General features: G+C 23.9%; 3 protein-coding genes across 5 annotated transcripts; 1 reads left to right on the forward strand and 2 right to left on the reverse strand.

Moving 5' to 3' along the window:
• Positions 1-566: 566 nt before the first annotated feature.
• LOC114131754 (60S ribosomal protein L7) lies at positions 567-3,097 on the reverse strand. Its single transcript, XM_027997057.2, has 6 exons — positions 2,936-3,097; positions 2,641-2,737; positions 1,534-1,709; positions 1,373-1,463; positions 1,052-1,306; positions 567-701 (listed from the first exon to the last, which is right to left on the reverse strand). The coding sequence occupies exons 1-6, from the start codon at positions 2,947-2,949 to the stop codon at positions 591-593; spliced, it is 744 nt and encodes a 247-aa protein (XP_027852858.1). The 5' UTR covers positions 2,950-3,097; the 3' UTR covers positions 567-590.
• Positions 3,098-4,727: 1,630 nt separating this feature from the next.
• LOC114131743 (ADP-ribosylation factor GTPase-activating protein 2) lies at positions 4,728-11,226 on the reverse strand. 2 transcript variants are annotated; one of them, XM_027997047.2, is made up of 12 exons: positions 11,108-11,226; positions 10,757-10,852; positions 9,317-9,508; positions 9,109-9,240; positions 8,652-8,774; positions 8,464-8,580; positions 7,662-7,814; positions 7,456-7,586; positions 7,239-7,385; positions 5,988-6,303; positions 4,935-5,138; positions 4,728-4,811 (listed from the first exon to the last, which is right to left on the reverse strand). In XM_027997047.2, exons 2-12 carry the CDS (start codon positions 10,829-10,831, stop codon positions 4,791-4,793), a joined length of 1,611 nt encoding a protein of 536 aa, XP_027852848.1. In that variant the 5' UTR covers positions 10,832-10,852; positions 11,108-11,226; the 3' UTR covers positions 4,728-4,790. The 2 variants fall into 2 exon arrangements, with proteins under 2 accessions (XP_027852848.1, XP_050057258.1); XM_050201301.1 differs by lacking the exon at positions 11,108-11,226 and adding an exon at positions 10,933-11,078.
• A 55-nt stretch (positions 11,227-11,281) lies between these two features.
• On the forward strand, positions 11,282-16,722 carry LOC114131919 (FAST kinase domain-containing protein 1, mitochondrial). 2 transcript variants are annotated; one of them, XM_050201298.1, is made up of 11 exons: positions 11,282-11,375; positions 11,943-12,710; positions 12,793-13,079; positions 13,178-13,536; positions 13,673-13,994; positions 14,886-15,037; positions 15,124-15,366; positions 15,429-15,579; positions 15,669-15,792; positions 15,858-16,029; positions 16,087-16,722. In XM_050201298.1, the coding sequence occupies exons 2-11, from the start codon at positions 11,948-11,950 to the stop codon at positions 16,289-16,291; spliced, it is 2,778 nt and encodes a 925-aa protein (XP_050057255.1). In that variant the 5' UTR covers positions 11,282-11,375; positions 11,943-11,947; the 3' UTR covers positions 16,292-16,722. The 2 variants fall into 2 exon arrangements, with proteins under 2 accessions (XP_050057255.1, XP_027853065.1); XM_027997264.2 differs by lacking the exon at positions 11,282-11,375 and adding an exon at positions 11,484-11,636.
• The last annotated feature ends 2,987 nt before the right edge of the window (positions 16,723-19,709 follow it).

Consider the following 19,709-nt stretch of genomic DNA (forward strand, 5'->3'; position numbering starts at 1 on the left):
TTCACAAAAAAAAAAAAAATTAAATAGCAAGTTTTAACATGAATTAGATACCTACAGTAATACTTTTAATCAAGTATTTGTACTATAAGTCTAAAGGACTTTTAGATAGACAACCTAATGTACTTCCATTACTATCTTTTTTTTTTATAGTTAGCAGACATTTCAGTATTTTACTTTCATAGAATCAATGCTTTAGAATATTCCGATACTATAATTTGATTTAATTCACTACAAAGCTAGCCACACTATTTTATTCAGCAATTATTTAACACTTGTAATATTATTCAATAGTATACTCACTTAATACGTATCTCATTTTGGTTGAGATTTACATAACATAGTATATGTTTGGCTAATAAGACCTCATAATAATGAATTAATGAATATTTATCAATTTATCATTGATATGTTTTAGATGATTATCACGATCATTATTTTGTGTATAATAGATAAGAAATATTCTCTTAAATTGTATTACAATTTGCAAAAATAATATTTCTTTGGTTACCAAAAAATATGTGAAGGTTACAACATAATATTATTAAAATAAAAAAATCAAAAAAAAAGTTTTTGTAAAACATTTAATGTATTTAAACCATTTTTCTCAATAGCTTGTTAATGGTATCTTCACGGTTTCCAAAATCTCCACCTTCAACATAGTGATTGGTCTTCTTACGCCAGCCTCCAGTTGGGGTGTTTAACTAGAAAAATAATTAAGTATAAAGATCCAATATAAAAATATATATTAGAGGATATTTACTAACTGTAAATATCCACATTATTAATAATACTTATTATCCAATTTATCTAATCATAAAGGTATAAAACTTATAAATCATCAACTAATCAAAATGTTTTATAATAAACATATTTTTCTAAATTTAATTATTATTTATGAGGCAGATATTATTAAGCAATAAGAATATTGAAAACACAACATATCATTTCATAATTTACTATATGACGACTTGGAAGGGGCAACAGCTAAATTGATGTCACACCATGGATGCGTCAATTATAAGTAAAAAAGTAATTGGAATTCTACACTTACTTTGAAAGGCCAAAGGAAGTTCATCGCATACTTGAATCGACGATCAGCCCTATATATACAATGAACTAAATCTTCCGTGCAGATGATACCATATTTTCCCAATTTCTTTTCGATCATTTCATTGTTAGTGATCGGAATACGTTGGCCCTTGATTTTGGCAAATCCTCTTTTGTAAATCAATTCTCTTACACTCTTCAAGTTGGGATATCCCCAAGTCACATATGGTTCACAAATTCTCAACATATTTAATGTTGCCTAATAAAAATAATAAAAAAAAGTTAACAAATAATACATAGTATTTTTATTTAAATGTATTATTACTTTGTTTAATTTAATGAAAATTCCATTGTTGATTTGGCGTAATCTGAAGAGTTGTAAGACTTTCTTCACTTTAGGAGCTACTTGATTCACACTAAAATATCGTAATAAAAAATGTATTACAATGTATATTCCATCAATTAGATTGAAAAATGTAAACATACCCACGAATACGCATGATGAATGCTAATTTTGGCTCAGGTGGAATATAAAAGTCACCAGCTTTCTTAGCATTCCTTGCTAAACGAATTTCATCCCTTTCCTTCATTCTGAACTCCTTTACATAGGCTTCGGCGCGTTTGAAGTATTTTTTTGTTTTTTTAACGCGTTCTTTACGTTCCTAAATAAAAAATAATAATATTGGAAATGTCAATCTGAACAACTAAATAAAATAGGTATTGAAAGAATAATTTACACCCAACAGCTAATTTTGAAGTACAAAAAACAAGTGTCAGTAATACATAAATTAAACCTAGATTTAATATAAAAACAATAATTGTTATTAAAATACAACATTTACACTTTTATTAGTCTACCCACTCAATGTATGAATAAAAATTTATTAACACACGAATACCTATTAGATAATTATTTTTCTTCAACAATCTTTAACGCAAATTCTTTACAAATTTAATGTATAAATGTATTGTATTTATTTTAATGTATGAATTTAATTGTATAAAAAGAAAATTAGGTAATAAATTAGCTTTTATATGATTATAATTAGACAGGTTTAAGATATCTTTAAATTACTTAAGTAAGTACATGTTAATATACAAAAAATTAAAATATACGAAATAATATAGATTTGAATAAGTTAAGAAACTATGAATCATATTATATGAAACAATTAAGATAAAAATAAAATACACATTTTGATAGATTTAACTGATTTTGATCAAAATGAAAATAATAATTGATTTGCAAATATGGTTAAAAATTCATTGTAAGTATATAATATAAATTTCAATAGTCTTATAAGTTTGATAAGATAAGTAACTAATCATTTGATTATTTTCATCACTAGTTAAATCAGTGCCTTTTTAATTGTATAATTATTAAATAAATAAAGGTAAGTATAATAAGATAGAATAGAATGTAATAAGATATATTGTTAAGTATAATTATCCTCTCCATGGATAAAGGTTAACGATTTAGGATATAAACATTGAATCTATAGAATATTATTTATATTTAAATCAATAAAATATGTTATGAAATAAAATTATTTCAAATTAGTAAGGAATTAGTTTTATGTAAATATTACTTACCTCAATAGCTTTCTTCAAAGACTTGAGTTTGAACGCAGTACGGGCCTTACGTCTTTTGAGTACAGACTCCGGCACTGCCGGAAGCCTTTTTGGAGCACTGTAAACATTAAATTAAAGTTAATATGAATATTGCTAGTAGACATAATTAAGGTGAAATTCTCGTTTGCATCAATCTTCGACGGACAACAATCGATAAATTATAAATGTTTAAATAACACTTTATCAGAAATCATAATCGAATTTTGCATACGGCATAATATTAAGTGGATTAACATGGATAAAAAATATTACTTACTTGTCATCAACCATTTTTGCAGAACGGGATGGAAACTATCGACACAACAAGTAAACTGTAAATACTGTTGTAGCAAAAAGAACGATCCTGTGTAGAAATGTTGTGTTGAAAATTGAAATTGAATATTTGAGGTTAGTACTGACTACCGATAATCACAAGTACAGTGTGACCATTTTAATCATGAATAACAAACGCATTGTAACATGTTATCAATCAATTATATCATTGATCATAGAAATGATAACGGACAACTAATATTCGAATTAATTGATAATTTTATTTTATTTCATCACAATTCAGACTTCAGTTAGTAGTTAATACTTAATACTTACTACTTAGTAGCACGATTTAAGATATTACTATAACTAGTATAAGTATATTTTAAATCGTGGTTAGTAGTTATTTAATTATTATTCGTTACATTATAGTTCTAGATTCTGGTCTAAAAAAATTAATCCGTAGTTCAAATATTTCCGAAATACAAAAATCACTTGTAAAACAATGATTTACTATTAAATAAATTTAGATATTTGGTATAGTTAAAAATTATTAATCGTAGAAACTTTAAATACATCAGTTATTTAAATTGACATTTTCTGTAAACTATTAAGTTTTGGGGTATTCAGGTCATTAAATAAACATAAACCGCCGTTTTTACAAAGTACCCAATTTAAAACATAAATACATAATATATTTTATCTATTACACCCTAGGCTGATAAGTCGTCTCCTTTCAGAATCGTTGTAGGCACAAACTAAGATATATATCTTAGTTTGTGCATAAAACATACATACTTATGATAATTGATAACATATATTACATTTTTCATACATCGATGATTTTTCACAGAATGTTTTTAAAATGTATCGAATTCAATTCTTTTGTAATCAAATAGCAGTCAGCATTCAGTTTGATAATTTTATTGCTCTACAATTTAAAATACTACATCTACACCCCATATTTTACATCATATATCTCACCAAAATTAATATTTTTATAATAACTTGAAACTTAGGGTTTAGTTACTTCCCAACACTGTCTATAAGCTACAATTCAAATTACTATAATAATATTATTATTAATATTATGTTTTTTTTTATTAGCATTTATTACCTGCTATAATTATAGTATTTATACTCATCATAATAAGAGCTGATTCATACTAAAGAATGTTAAATATAACTATATAAGGTTGTAATAAATGATAATAGCAGAAGACAATGCACTTTTAATATGACAGTATTAAATCACTTAATAAAGTTTTGCAAAGGAGTACAGGCTAAGCTGTTAGGTATTCTCAATATACAATTGTCAAGAAAGATTTAGTTTGTTACTAATTAAGGATGTTAGTATAATTAATAATTACATAAATAGTGAAAAACTATCATTTTTGTAATAAAAGTATATTTTTTTAGAAGTCCATAATTTATAATCTTGATATAAATAATACTATAAAATTAATGTTTGGCAAGAGTACTTATGCGAGAATTTAGAAATTCAAGTAATGAAAAACAATGTGTTAAAAATTAAAATGTATTTAAACAATTTAAATGATAGGAATGTATTTTTTAGAATTTGATAATATTATATTTTAAATAATAATATGCATATTATTTCTTATATAAATTAATACCATTTATTATTATGCTGTGACAAATTTTTGAACATTAACTTTTTAACACTTTGTTTACACATAAGTATGCTACCTTTATGGTTTATTGTAACAATATAATAAATTGATTTAATTACTAATATAATAATGTGAAATAAATATATACAAAATGTATCTATATAAAATTGATACTAAAAAATATTTTATTAGATATATCTTATTATATGCAATACATCGACAATTTTAATAACCTCCGTATTTTTCCTGCAAATAAAACACATACTAATTATTATTTTGTAATAAAATGTTATCATAATTATATGTATATGTTGTTATAAACATTATACATATATAAATAATTTAAATATAAGTTGTTTATTACTTTACCTGAAATGATGACATCATGCCATTAGCCAGAGATGATAATTTACCAGCTACTTTTGTCACACCTTGTTTAACACTTTCTTTAACATCATCTAAATCTGGCGGTTGGTATGTAGAATTGACACCTGTCATTTCTTCTCTGCCAAATAGTTCAGCAGACGAAATACTATTACTTCCTTCAAAACGGGAAAGATTTGATTTCTCAGCCTACAATTAAAAAATATAATTTAGAGTTAAAAGTTAAGTCACGTGATGAAAATATTACAATAATTTTATTCAAAACTCAATAGATATATACTTTTTTGTGTAAGTACATAAATACCACGTAAATTATACAATACAATAACATACATTTAGCAAAGGAAAGACAATTTTTAGTAACTAATAATTTTTGTTCTTCAAAGTTTCAAACATTGTACACAAAGACATTTTTATATGATTTTGCTTTTTTGATATTACTGATTATAATCATATGGAATTAATAAAATAGAAAGATTATTCCCATATTATATAATGTAGTTATTATTGACAACAGATTAATTTCAATATTAAATATAGCAGTAAGATTAGATTTAATAATAGATGTTAGATTGGGAAGGAATTTTAAAGCAATTCTAATACAATGTTCAAATTTTGAGTGAACTGTTACCTGTTATTTTTTAATTTTTCATGGGGATTAGGAATATTTTGATGATGGTTGAAATGATAATTTTGAAGATAATTGATTTAAAGATTAGGCATTTCAAAGTAAAACTTGAATTATATAATAATATTAAATTGATATATTTCAAGTTTATTACTTAATAATATTTATTTTTATTTATTTGTGTTAAATAAAATAATATTTTAAATTATTTTATTTATATTATATAAAATATATTAATAGTAGAATTCTCTTTTAAACCTTTATTTAATAGGTAAGGAAATAACATTCCAAAAACTTAATTAGTAGTGCCTAATTATACTTAAAGCAGTTTGATAAAATCATCAAAAATCACACTGAAGCAATTCAAATATTTTTCCTACATTTGTATATGTTATATGAACATAACTTACTTGTGTTTGATTATCACCAAAATATTGAGTAGATGATATTGATTTAGCTCCACCAAATTTTTTAAAAGCTTCATTATTTTCTGTAGGTTTTGACACTACATTTGTTAATCTATTATTTCTACCTTGTCTTCTATTAGAGCTTTCATTAAGAGAGTCCCAATTATCATTTTCAACTTCTTTGTTTACTTTTTTTGCTGGTTTTATATTATCCCAATCATTTTTAATGACATCAATAGTGGATGGTATATATGATGATTTTGAATTTTTAATAGAATCATCAAAGTCCATAAAGTCATCACTGGTAATTTGATGGTGTCTATTCAAATAAATAAAATGTAAAAAAAAAAATTAATTAATTTTAACTGATATATTTGAAGAGTTTTTATGTAATTTCAAAACCAATTTTGTGCTCTATAGGTAAAAATTTTGTAACTATAAAAAATATAGTGTTAATTATGAATGTCAAAAGTATATATTACAAAAATAGTGAATGTGATTGATATCAAGTGCTCAATCAACTAGTTTTGCCCGACAAAAAGAAATCTAATTAAATCAGGGTTATAAACAGGGCTGTGAATTAAATGCATTAAAAAGTTATAAAATATGATCTTAAAATTCATAAAATAGGTACATTTGCAAAAAAAACTAAAATTTATTGGTAAATGTTTATTATTTTTTTTTATAATTTTAGTTTTAATCTTACTAATGTATACTAATAATACAATAATAGTCAACTTGGTAAAATACTAAAATGAGATAAAAACTTGTTTATTACTCAACTAAAAATAAAATGGTTTCATCAAAACTATAAAAGTTATATTTTAAACATAAACATTATTGATAATTTAAACCAGATTGATTAGGATAATATACATTTGTACAGCCTAATCAGTTAAGAAAAAAATAGAGTTTATATTGGTATTATTAATAAAAAATAAAAAAATTAAATTGGCTGAATTCATTATCTTATATGATGTAGCAAAATAAACATGGAAATGTATTTAATTCACATTCCTAATAATAACAAATTAAACAGTGAAGAGGAGATAATTCTATTTATTTAGATATTAAATTTTTACTAAAATTATGAAGAATAAAAATGAATGATAATTTACCATCAACTATAGCTTTAAATTATAAATAGTTTCATCATTTAATATAACATACAGAGTCAATTAATTTAGATTCTAGATCAGGGTACAAATTAATTAATTTAAAAACATTATTACAAGAAAAATATACAAATATTACTTGTTCATCATTTTTAAAATCATTTCAGGAGTTTTATCTTCATCAAAACAATCATAAAATTGATCTTCATTATGGTCTAATGTAGTTTGTTTTTTTACTTCTTTATCTAGTGCTGTCATATCATTTAATGCTGAATGACTAACAATACTAATAATAAAATAATATTAGTTAAACATTTACACAACCCGTGTTTACGTATAGTAAATAGTAAACATACTTTTTTGAAGTAAATCCCATACCAAGTCTTTCTAATTGAGCAGCTTTTTTAGGATCAATTTGTTTTAATTTTTCCTCTTCTTTATTTTTCTTTAAACTTAAATCATGATATGCTAACCTCATTGATGACATCTATGTCAATCAAAAACCAATTTTTAAACTGTAAGTTTGGTCACTATAAACATGTATATATTCAGTTTTAAATACCTGAGTTTCTTGGTCTTCATTAGATTTTTCTGTATTTACTGTTTTTTCTGGTTCACTAAATTTCATTTTATCAGCTAATTCTGCTTCTTTTTCTATATCAGCAAAATTAGCATGTATTTTCTGAGCACCCATGCCTAATCTTTTTCCTCCCAACTAAAATCAAATATATTTATTTTATTTTACAATGATTTTTTTTTTTTTTTTTTTAATTTTTTAATAGCCTATTTTATAAAATGTAAACTAAAGAATTGTAATATAATGTATTAAGAATATTAACATTTGAATATCGATGCTTTGTAATAAACGCTAAATATTAAATAGTAACTCATTAATTTGTTTATATTAAAAAAAAAATGTCTTTAAATATTTTTTTAATAAATGTATATTTTATATATATATATACAGTAAATACTTTCTTATTATATACTACCACATATTAGTTGTATATTAAGAATAATTTTAATTCAAGTCTGTTAGAAGCTATTATTGATGAAACAAATTTCAGAACATAACAAAATAAGTAATCAGTATTTTACTGTTACTTAACTAGTATTTAATAAATTGTTAATTTATAACTATGTTGTATAGTATGTTACAGAAGTATCTCTTAGCCCTAAGTATCTCCATACCAAATCAATACATTTAAATGCAAATTACATGCAAATTACACAATTTGATTTTTTTAGTTTATTTTAATATTTTAATTTAATTTTATCTTGAAAATTTAAAATCTAAATTACAAAAGAAATTTGCTTTGAAAAAAAATGTAAAATGGGACTTCTTGGATATACTGTTTACTTACACCAGATCTTTTACTATGTGCTTGACGACCACCTAATAAAGTTTTATGATCTATTGATTTTTGAGCTGCATCATTTAAGATTTTAGTGCCTCCTTGAAATGTTGTATCACCATTATCCTAAAATAATATAATTTATTTTTTAAAACTTATTAATATAAGTGATTATTATGAATTATGAATACTCATACTTGTTTAAAGGGCATAAAATTGTTACTTAAGTTGTCATTAAATGAATTAACATTAGTTGTATGTTGTTCAAAAAAATCTATTGGCTTCACTTCAATTGTTTCGTGTGGTTGGTCCAAAAATAACTGAATAAAATATAAACATTAATGAATAAAATTACTGCAAACATGTTATGTATAGGCTATTCTTTCATGAATATAAATAATGATTATATTTGTGTTAATAATATAATAACATGCAACAGATTTTTGTATTGAAATGCATGTATAATTTAAGTAGATTAAAATATTTAACATCAATTTATTGAGGTAAAGTAGAATTATATACCAGACAGAAATGTAGGATATTTAAAATAAGTACAATGAATATAACATATAACATTATTGTACAATTAATGCAAAACTATAATTCATACTTTCATAGCTAGTTTACTATAAAATATTTTTTATAAAAAATTACCTGTGTTCCATAAGTTTTCATTGCTTGTTTAGCACTTTGTAAGAGTTTATCTCTATATAATTGAGCAGCTCTGGAATTATATTTCTGTTGTGCATCTTTAGACATGCAATTATGTTGCCTGAAGAAAACTGTCTATAATATATCACATATAAGCTATAAGTATGCAATGTTAAATGTATTGAGAAATACAAATTAAAGTAATTATTACAGCATTTGAATTTCCGCCTAATTGCATTTGCCGCATTTGTAACCATGTCCAATTTGTATCTAATTGAGTAGACCTCACAAAAGTTAAATGAACTCCCAAACTCCTATGTACTGCAGAACAATCCAAACATATAAACACACCATATGTTATACTCGACCATGTTGGATTTTTTGAATTACAGTCAAAACATGTCTGAAACATTTAAACATTATTTCTTTTTTTTTTTTTTAAATAAACCAGCAGTTAATAGATCATTAGGTTATATTGATAATATTAAATCACATTCTTATAGACAACATAGTAGTATAATGATACACAAATCATAATAATAAAATTACTTAAATATTAGATGATAAATTGGGGAGGGTTATGTAGATTAGTGAGGATGATGAATTTGATTGAATAACAAACCGAATGATTTCAAAGAGCATGATATTTTTTCTGTTCTTGGCTTATATACAGCATTCAGTGAAGATATGTTTAATTCCAGTGTGAACCCCACATGTAGTGCATGTTGGTGTCCTTTTTGGCAATTGAATACCTATTTGAGACTTGTGTGCTCAATCTTTAGTCTAGAAACAATGATTTCATATTTCCTTGACAATTGAAAAAAGTCTAGTCACAAATATTTTGTTTGATTTCACGCAGTAAGGTAAATTGAGAAGTTCATAGTTGGTGCCATTTGAGAATACATTAGTATTAATTAGAGAGTGAATTAATTAAGATAACATATCTTTATGAGACACAATTATAAAAAGGATGGTTGTGTGGACGAAATTGTATTTTTGATTACTTTATAGATTCATTCGTTCCCAATGATGTTGGAGTGGTAAATATCCAGAATTATTTAATACTTGTTTTAAAAGTTGAAGAATAATAAAAACTTAATTGTACATAATATTTAATTGTTCTCAATGCTTAATCAATACCTACTATAAGTTTTCTGGTACACAGGTATTATACAATAATTAATTATCGATAAAAATAAATTTTGAACATCATACTTTGCTAATTTCAAACAATGTGAAATAACAGTAATCATAAGATCTATGAAACTATTTAATCAAATAAAATAAAAATGTTAACATTTAATAACCATAAAAGATTTTGTACAAATATAAAATAAATTATTTGAGTAGAAATCATTAAATTTTATACATATATTTTAATATTGTTTAACCAAAATAATTATTAAATTTAAATACATATATAATGCACATACATATAAATCATCAGATTTTTATAATACCACTCAATGATCAAATTCTAACGTATTACACACAATTTGTTATCAACTCATATTCTAATAAATTATACATATTAAAGTGCTGAGTGAAAACTTTTATTAAATATTAAAGTAGTTTAAAAATTTATTTTTTACTCTATATATTATTAAATTTTATTTTATTTATTTTATAGTAATGTTTTTGATATATTTACTTTATTGGCTGGCAATGCTCTAAGCCGTTGAAATACAATTTCTATGTCTTCACTGTTAACTTTTAATTCAGACATGTTGTTATTTAAAAGTGGTAACTACAACAGTTTTGAGTATTTTATTTTATTATAATTTATAGTAAATACAAATAACAATTAAATAATAAATGATCTGTTACTTATAATTAATAATTATTTTAGTCAATATAAATGGTAATAATGTAAAATAATTTTAAAACAAAAATACTCTTTGAATGAAACTTAATTAAATGATAAATAATATAATATGTTAAATTAAACTATTTTTTTTAATAGAATTTTAAACCTTGAAAGTTAAAACTTGTAACAACTTACACAATAACAAGAATAAAAAGTACTATAATATACTAAGCAGAGAAACTCAAGAAAGTGAGAAACTATTATTTGTTGATAAGATGAAATTGAATCTCAAATACATTCAGTATGACCGGAGATGACGTTTACCATGATGATGTCATCAAATAACAAAGTAGTTTCAATTTTTATTGAAAACTTGGTACGATTGATCATTATCAAATTTTGTTATCAAACACATGTCACGACTTCTTATCAGTATTCAGTAATCACAAGATTAAAACACAGAGTAAATTATTTAAAATTTAAAATGCATTAAAAATTTTAAAATTTAAATAGTAAGATTGGTAAACTAATTAAGTACTGTAGCACAAAATTAATTAAAAATTTATATTGGTAAAAAATAATTATTATATTCATAGTATAATAATAACTAGAATAAAGATATACTAGTTAATACTAATAAAAAGAAATTAAATTTAAAAAAAAATATTAAATATTATATTTTATTTTAATTTGTATCATGTGTTATATAAAAATACATAAATGAGTAAGTATTGATATTTTTATGTTTAATAATAAGTATAAAGCTACATGTTTTGACAAATTTTGAAAACTAACCGTGGTCTCAAAACATTCAAATTAACTTTTTATATAATTTCTAAAGTATGAAAAATACATTTTACAAACATGAACGTGACTAATCATGTTAATTAATCTGACCTCTTTAAAATAATGATTTGTAGTAATAAAATCAAATATATTTTAAATTTACATTTTGCCATTGCGGTTAGAAAGATCAAGATGCAATTTACAATATAATGTTGAATATATTTTGTTTTTTTTTCTTTAATAGGAAAAATGACATTATTCAAACTGTTTGGTATAAACTTAAAAATAACTACCAAAATTATTCACATGACAACAAGATATAAAACTAAAAATTATAATGCTGTTTATACTAAATTGTATGAAATAAATGCTTTAAAATTAGTATTCCCACTTCAGCAATTTCATAGGAAATATTGTTTTCAATCTTTTAGAGGAGATGAAACTGATAGTGACTCTGAGGATATTGAAAAAAAGCGAGATATTAAAAGTACTATACTACAAGATAATAATGATATACTAGCAATAAAAATAAGTGAATGTAAATCTTTACAAGAGATTTTTGATTTGTTGCAAAATAACAAGAATAAATTGAATTGGAAAAATATTTCTATGGCTATAGCAATGGTTAGAGAACTTCAAATAATATATTACAGACTATGCATGTTTGAAAAAAATTTAAATTCTGATATCACTCCTGAATATAATTTTGAAAACATTTTAACAAATAATGATTTTTTGAACTTGATAAATTTGATGGAAGAACATTATGAGTTCATGAACATCCAATGTTTATCTTACAGTTTATTGTGCTTACATAAAATAGGAGTTGATATTAATTCTACAGTAAGTTTAAAACTATCACATAAACTGCAAAAAATATTAATGATTACTCCTGTAGAAGAAATAGAATCTTGTATACTATCCAGATTTATAGTAACAATTGTGACTCATAGAGACCTTTTAGGTCTGTATATTCTAAAAGATATTTGGCCAATAGTTTTAAAAAAAATGGGTAATATTTATATACATATATAACCTAACTTTAAAAACAATTATTTCATTTCATTTATGACTTTGTTTATTTGTTATCTTAGAATTATGTGACACTTATGAAGATATTAAACATATTTCCATATGTTTGTATAATTTACCATGGTTTTTAAATAAATCTGTCATGGATAATTTTATTTCAAAAATTAAATGCAATTTATTGAACAAACCTCAACACGATGAAAAAATTAAATGTATAGTGAAAGTGCTGAGATTGATAAATAGTCCTTACTGGATTAATCAAAATACTAATCTCTCTAGATCTTTATTGCTCAGTTTAGTAGGTGCTATTAAACAAATAGCACTTTATGATATGATACAACTACAAATGGTATGAAATAATTTTGATCATTTATTCAATCTAAATTCATGTTCTAATATTGCTTTTTAGTTGTTTTTCAATTTAATTTTTTTTTAATATTGTTTAAGATTATTGTGAAACAATCAGAACCATATGAGTTATTTGAAGAAATACACAACGAGACATCTAAATGGCTATCTAAAGCAGATGATGATACTGATATCACTGTTCTTCGATTATTATCTTGTATAGTACCATCTTCTTCTGCATCTCAACGAAAACAAATAGAATCTTTACTAAGAAAACAATTTTTGTTAAACAATAGCTTTTCTCACTTATGCATTGGACCTCTGTTCAATATTATTAGAAATCTAAAGACATCTGATTTAGAAATTTGTAATGCATATTGGTCAAGTGTATTGGATTGGCTAATATCTGGGAAACCTTCAATTCGTGAAAATCATAAACTTTTACGAATATGTAACAGGTTAACATATTTCTTTTATATACCTTAGTAGCATGATCAGATTAAAATGGGTGGAGAAATTAATTATATTTAAATTATTATTATTGTTTTCATATTTTATTAGCTTAGAAAATTTGATAATTATTGTTTTATATAGGTACATGAACTTTAATAACAATATGTCTGGAACATACAGACATTATAAATTTGAAAATCAAATGATCAATTGGTTAACTGAAGAATTAGATCACGGAGTATCAGCGATAATTCCATCCAAATTTACTAAAATATTTTCATTTTTTATAAGTTACCCTAATAAAAACATTGGGTATGAAATACCTGAAGTAATGGTTAAAAAAGTATTAGATACTGTTGGTCAATATAATATTTATGATTGTTACATTGTTAGTAAAGGTCTGAATACAGCATTTATAAATCGAAAAAATAAAACAGCATTGCCAATGTTCTTAGATCAATATGTAAGTTGTGTTTATTTATTTTATATTAATTTGTAGTATAAATTAAATTCCTTTTTTGTACCAATTGCATTCAATACATTTTTTCTGTTTGAAATCAAAAATTATATTATTTATAAATATACTTAAGTCTAAAATACTAAAATAAATAAAAGCTTATAGGTGCAATATGTAATACACTATTTTTTAATAACTATTATTCAAGATAAAAATTTGTTCTTAATTGATTTTTTTCCTACTTTCAGGAACATAATATTTAATTTACATGGTTTTTCATATGTTGTTGTTGATGGCTATTGGATATTGTCAATATTTGAAACAAAGGTAATAAATATTTGTATTTATTTCCTTTATTCCTAAATATTATAGATTTCAGAATTTTTCTCACAAAAATATACTTGATTTCGATTATTGTTGAACTTCAAAAATAGTCTTCTAAAAACTGTTTTTCTCAAAAATAAAACATAAATTAATAATTCTTCCTAAAAATATAATATATATTAAAGTTAATTTATATCTAAATAGTAAATTCATAAATTATTCAATTTCATGATTAATAATACAGTTATAACCTAGAATTTTAAAAAATCAGTAAAATTGCAATGATTTCAATTAGTACACAAACCTGAAATTTATTGAGGGCAATTGGTACATTATTTGTTGCATTTTATGGCAATTCATATAGATCATATATATATGTAGGTTATATAATGTTTGTGTATATTAACATATACTACATTATCTTAAGAAAATTATAGAACACTGAATTGAATATAAAATTTTTTGAAAACATAATTATTAATTACTTATGTTTTTTAAGATCAACATTGATTTTGAATTACTTTATTCATTTATATTTCAGTGTAATTCAATAATTTTAAAATTATTTTTAAGGTGAGGTTATGTACTGCACTTAATAAAAGAAGTTTAGATATACTAAATCAAGAACCCAATTTAAGTATAAGTCAACTAAATTCCTTGTATCGTGGATATAACCATCGATATAATGTTAAAGAACCGAGACTTTTTTATAAAATACTTGAAAGGTAAATAAAGTAACAATACCTAAAGTATTTTTTTTTTTTTTTGATAAAATTAGTTTTTAAATGTTTAATAACTAAATATTTTACAGGTATAAAAACTATACATCTGAAGATTTTTCATCTAGGACTATAAGAGAACTTACTTATAATTTAGTTACATCCGATTGGTATGATGCTGAGCTGTTAGACAAATGCTTGGAGTATTTCATAAAAAATCACAAATATTTATTAGCTGAAAATGTAGAAAAAATATTAACACTATTTTTTTTGTACGGGGTTAATAGTGAACAATTTATAGAATTTCTACCTTATGCAACTGAAATCATTAATAGGTAATAAAGTTAATATTATTTACTATTTTACACTTAATTTAATAATATTTTTTTATTTTTAGGGATAAATTTAAAATGTCTGGCTTAAATTTTATGAGAGCTTCACTTGCTTTATGTTATTTTTATAGCCTATCTACACCCATAAAAGATTATTTATTTAGTGTTGAGTTTTTAGAAAAATTGGACGATGAATTAAATAACTGTTATGCTAAGGTTAATTGTATTTAAATATTTATACTATTATTTAACATCTAAATTATCACTTTAATACAGTAAAATTTAAAAATATATATATTTTTTAGGCTACATATCCATTGAAAGTAAGACAATTATTAATGATATTAAATAGAGCTGTTTGTATTGATTATCCAGAATTTGATGTACCATGGTTTCATACTAAATATTGTGAAGAAATTCAATCATTGGGTACTAAAAAGTATATTTCAATATTACTATACAAATAATAATTTATTTAATTATTTATTTTTTAGTTCCTAAACATACTGGTTCATTTTACTTGGAAGTAGAAAAAAAATTAAACCAATTAATTATAAATAAAGGTTATCTGAAATCAAACTCTTTTTCTCCATATGGATACAAATTAGATTTCGAATTAATTCTAAATGACACAAACCAGTTGAAAAGTACCAATACAAATGAGAAGTAAGATTAAATTTTTTAAATATTCAAACTCTTATACTTAATATTTTTTTCTACTAGGTTGATTTTGCTTCTTCTGAATGAAAAAGATTTGAGAAAGACTGATAATGAAATGAGAGGCCTTTCTAGATTGAAGCAAAGACACTTGGAAATACTTGGATATAGAGTGATATGGATTAAAAAATCTATATGGAATTCCATGTTTATGACTGAACCAGAAGCTAAATTATCTTATTTAAAGAATTTAATTTGGCAAAAACCTTGACAATTTAATGTCAAAAATTATTTTAATTGTTAATGAGTATTTATCCATTTTATCCATTATGGATACTAAATCAAATTTATTCCTAGCCAAATGCATTTAATGAAATACAGAATTATGCGCTTAATTATAAACTGGTTTGTAGAATACAGAAGGCTTATCTCAGTCAATAATTAAATGCTAACGTCTATTGTTTAAAATTGTATTACTATTTTACTTGTTGATATAACACATGTTTGAAGAATGATTCATTTTCTTCATGCCTACTATTTTTAAATTTTTATAAGAAACTTATACATATTTTGCCACCAGTCTGTTTTTGTTTTATTACTGAAAGTGGACATTTGACTCCAGAAAAATGTATATTTTTGTAAATATGTTAGTATTACTAAATATTAAACAAATATACAGGCTATCCATTAGTCCAATCTTAATATTTATTAAGTTATTATATGCGTTATATTTAACATCAATCATATTGTATAACCATTGATTATTAACTCTACATAGCATTTAATCATCACATAATTAAAAGATGTTCAGAAATTAAATAACAGTAAATTACTGATTTGCAGTTAATAATTCCTGTATATTTTAAGTTTAGTGTGCAATGAATAGGTAGAACAGAAATCAAACTAATCAAAGTGTTGTAAATTTAATTGCATAACATATAATTTCAGAACAATAGTTTAAAATTGCATGAATTTTTTCTTTATTTGTTTATCCTTGTATTATCAAGTGCCTTGTTTAGTTACCTTCTATCTAATTGATTGAAAATACTTATCATTACTAAAAGGGAATTTTCAGGTTGATAGTAAAGTTTCAATTGAATCTATTGAAACCCAATCTTGAAGAATAAAAAAAAATTAAAATTTTATTTTAGTTTAAGGTTAATATGACCATACATTTTCCTAATAAAGTTACTTAATGAAAATGTGATTAAATTTAATTTTCACATTTAAAAATCCAAATTAATAATTAATTGTGATCAAAGAATATTGTCTACACAATATACATTACCTTCAAAGAATTAATAACATGGCAATCTATTGAACAGTAACAGTAAAGGCTGTGGTGCTGCGTCATCTGAATGTCAATCACTTATGAGTTATGACACATTTTTATGTTGTAGTATACCCAAGAACCAGTGACGTATCCAAGGGGGAGCACAGGGACCATCCCCCCCCCATTGGTCGTATCATATAATATATAAAACATAATATGTAAATTAATTTATTTTGGCTATTTACTAGTTTGGAGTTTATATTTAAAAAAAAATTATTGTATCGTTAAAAAGATTATAAATATTATACAAATATTATTGTTTTATGCAGACAGTTATAATATTATAACCTTTATAAGCCACAAATGCGGTAGAAGTTGCAAATAATGACGGATTTTGGAATGTTGGATTCGTATACCTTTAAATAAACGTTTAAAAGTTAAAACTCAGTGTCGGTCTGGCTTATGTTTGGGCCTTCGGTACAGACGGTACAGTATTTTACAAGGGTCCTCTTACAAAAAACAAAAAAAGGTTTCTTACATTCATAATATTTATAAATATCGCAAGTTAACTTAATATTCTTTTCCATTTAGATATGGGCCCCTAATATATAAAACGTCCAGGTCCCCCCAGCGATTGCCGGGTAGCCGGATGGGCCAAACCGACACTGTTAAAACGTACTTATTAGTTATTTGTTCTTTTGTAAAATATTATACATAATTTATTGATATTGCATGTAAATACATAATAACTTGGGTATCTTGTTAAATAGTTATGACTGAAGTCTAAATGTATTAGGAATTGCTGATACAAAACAGAAATTAAATAATATGAGTTCAAATGATTTTGTTCCAATTTCGGTAAGAAAATAAATGTATTCACCTATATATATATATTATATTACCAATATTGCGACTTTATGTTTGTTTATTAGTGTTGGTACCTACTACTTTTACATTTATACTACCATTACTACAATACTACCTATATAAGTATATAACTATATATATTTTATTTTTGCGTGTATGAAACATACAGACATATAACTGTATCTATTATAACTCATTAACTCTTATAAATAAATAATTTAAAAAATAAAGCATTATTTTGATGAAAGCGTAAGAATGAAATATTATAAAAATTATACCAATAAAATAAAAAGAAAATATAGCACCAAAAAATACAATTCAGTAAGGGCACCACGAAAGATTAGTCCCATAGTTGGGTCCCATAGTCCATAGTCCCATTGGTCCCATAGTCACGAATCATGATACTAAATAATTATAAACAAATTTTCGAGTTTCTTAATTGAGACATGGTAGTTGGAACTTGGAGGTCTATTTTTTACTTATTTTAAACCTAAGGTGTCTACACCCACCTCCCCACCCACTTAAATTATCTATAAAATTTGTCGTACCTAGTTGAACTATAGGTTAGGGCTGCAGCCACACATTATTATAGGAGGGGTCAGCTCTAATTTTGCCACCCCTCTTTCCATCATTCAGCTAGATTTTGCCACCCCTAAAAATTTGCAACTCGGGGCAAAAGACTCCCCTAGTCCCCCCTAGCTGCGGCCCTGCTATAGGTAGTCTATATATAGTATCGGTATTCGGTACCAATGAATATATAGATATCTACATATTACATAATATAATGTTGAAATAAATTATTAAATTGTATATAACCTATTTTAAAACAACTACATTTGAAAAGCGTTGAGATTAATAATACACAACAACAAGTGGTATGTTTTGAATTCTGAAACTCCCCGTTTACCATAATAAAGGCAAAATATACTCGCTATATCTATGTGTTCGAGATTTCTAAAAAATAATATGGTTGTCATATGAACATACCTATCACATATTATGGTTCTCTTCCATGTTTCATTGAACTAAAATGAAGATTGAATGCTAAAATAAGAATGTGATACGTCTTCACAACTTACCTATGTTTAAATATAAAATTAAAACTTTTCTAAAAAAAATTTTGGGTATGCACCTAAACAGTAGGTAGGTACAATAATACAACATAATATAATTAGAATAGTAATTAATATAATTAAATAGTATAATACATTAAGACATCAAATTTCGATTATAATTCGTAAATGTTTACTGGTAAGTGGTAACTAGTTCTTACTTTCTTAGTACCTAGGTAGTTTATTTAATTTAAATAATAGTTAATAATACATATCTAGGTAATCTTATAACACATAAATTATACCTTGTATTTAATGTTTAGATGTTAGTAAATATTTATATGGCATAAAAGACTTTTAGTTAGTGAATACACATTACTACGTTTAAAAAAAAAATAGTTATTAAAAGTTGTTGGCATTGAATAATAAATTTAATCAATATTATATAGATAAAAATTAAAATATTAGATACCTACCTAGGTAATTAGTATTTGGTA

Source organism: Aphis gossypii, chromosome 2, assembly GCF_020184175.1.
Source record: "Aphis gossypii isolate Hap1 chromosome 2, ASM2018417v2, whole genome shotgun sequence".
NCBI classification, from domain to species: Eukaryota; Metazoa; Arthropoda; class Insecta; order Hemiptera; family Aphididae; genus Aphis; species Aphis gossypii.